A 1846-nucleotide genomic window follows, 5' to 3' on the forward strand; every position below is an offset into this window, starting at 1 on the left:
TTACATCAGGTCGACCTCCACTGGGTAGTGATCGCTAACAGCCTCAGCCTGAAACCAAGTTTGAACATAAAATAAGGTTAATTTTTACAAGTTATAGATATAACAGTGAATCAAATGTCTTTGTCGCTTAAGATATTTTCAGTTACATTGAAAGGGACTCAGTAACTAGGGGCTGCAAATATTGGCTGATCTCTAAGAATCTATCCTGGATGCCAGACTGTTTCCAGGTAGCCTCCTTCGCAGTCTTGTTGGGCCGAGGGAGTTTTTGCCACGGAGAGAAGGTTCCGCGCTAAACCTTCTCTCCGTGGCAAAAACTCCCTCGGCAGCAAATCGTCCCTCGCGGCCGCATATTACTCGCGTCGCTCAGAGAAAAAAATATCGCCGACGCCCAACAAGACTGCGAAGGAGGCTAGTTTCCAGGGTCTGTCTAGGCACATCAGATTCAGGGCCAACTCTAGTACACTCGTACGCGTGGATTTTTACAGGGACGATAGTGGCAGTTTGTATTGGAACATGTCACAATTAAAAAAGAAATTACTTTAACGGTGGTAACATAATCCTATACATAAAAAAATTGGGATGACTAGAACCATATATTTTTATCATTGAAAATACATGTAAAAGATTACTTCTAAATGCTTAAAAACATCCTCTTGCAAATGACAAACGCAAAATATCATAGTCCATTTACCGCGCAGTTGCAATGGAAATGCCTGGAAAAATCGAAAACGCGTCCGCTGTGGGGGAGAACACTTCCTTTAAGCGTTGGTCCCGAGACAACGATCCTGAAAAACAAACATTGATTCAAATTGATAAACAGTCCATAGAATCTAAAACAATGACGTATAATATATTCTTTCGTATAAATACATTCAAGTACAAATTTCATAACAGGCTTGTTGGATCGTGTGTCGCAATGGCAGGGTGTTTGGCCATGAACCCAGAGGTCACTGATCTTGTGTCCTTGGGAAATGTGTCCTGTAAGTATTGCAATACAAAAGCTGTGTCGAAATTCGCTTTACTTCCTACTCCATTTCTATCCCAACCCCCTAAGCTATCAGTAGGCAAACGGAAAAACAAATACTTCTTTTAACTACCCAAAACAGACATATTATAGACAAAGTCTGTGGAATGTTATGTCTTCCACAGCTTACTCAGAAAAAAGCTCAAAAGCCGTAAATAATTTACCTTTATAAGCAGGATAAAATGACTACTATAATCCTTTTGTACGTTGTCTTATTGTTTTCCAAGTAATCTCCTTGTAATCCTTTTGTAGAGACATTGTGCTTGTAGGGCCTGTCCTGGTGTCTGCTATGAGGAACATGGGTTACTGGAGTGACTTTATCAAACGTACATTGTCGCATCTACATGTAAGTCCGGATGCATGGTGATAATGATGACGATGTAACCTGCATTTTGCCCTAGTGCGTAAACTTGCAATAAAACTGTCTATGAACATAGTAAAACGCGTTAAATTTGATTGAATACACACCGGTCGTAAGCACAGTTGGTCGATGTTACTGTTGTGTCGACGTCATGGCCTATAAGCCAATCGTAGGTCCGATATCTGGTCCAGAGGCTGATGCTGTCCCAGTGGCTGGGGCGGACGTAATTACAGTCAGCGTTGAAATCTCCTAAGATCATGATATCCTGCAAACACACAGGATTGGAGTTAATGCATAAATAAACTACAGGTCAAAGATCTCATACCTTCGTCGTTTGTTATTTGTATTGTTTTTTTTGCATGTGTTATGGTAGCACACAAGAAAACAATTACTTCATCAAAAGTTATTATGTCTGTTCAAATTCCCTCATACGTGTAAGGGCTACTCTAGGACCCCCCCCC

The 1846-nt window shown here is 40.9% G+C and overlaps 1 protein-coding gene across 1 annotated transcript in view; it reads right to left on the bottom strand.

Annotated features, from left to right (window-relative positions):
• LOC109463851 (deoxyribonuclease-1-like) overlaps nucleotides 1-1846 on the bottom strand; it is an 8789-nt gene continuing 6943 nt past the window's right edge. Inside the window, exons 7-9 of the mRNA XM_019760727.1 lie at nucleotides 1493-1650; nucleotides 692-785; nucleotides 1-48 (exon numbers count right to left, since the gene is read on the bottom strand). Of these exons, the coding sequence (XP_019616286.1) occupies nucleotides 1-48; nucleotides 692-785; nucleotides 1493-1650 (300 nt within the window). The remainder of the gene's footprint in view (nucleotides 49-691; nucleotides 786-1492; nucleotides 1651-1846) is intronic.

This window comes from Branchiostoma belcheri, unplaced genomic scaffold, assembly GCF_001625305.1.
Source record: "Branchiostoma belcheri isolate BF01 breed outbred unplaced genomic scaffold, Haploidv18h27 scaffold13, whole genome shotgun sequence".
NCBI classification, from domain to species: domain Eukaryota; kingdom Metazoa; phylum Chordata; class Leptocardii; order Amphioxiformes; family Branchiostomatidae; genus Branchiostoma; species Branchiostoma belcheri.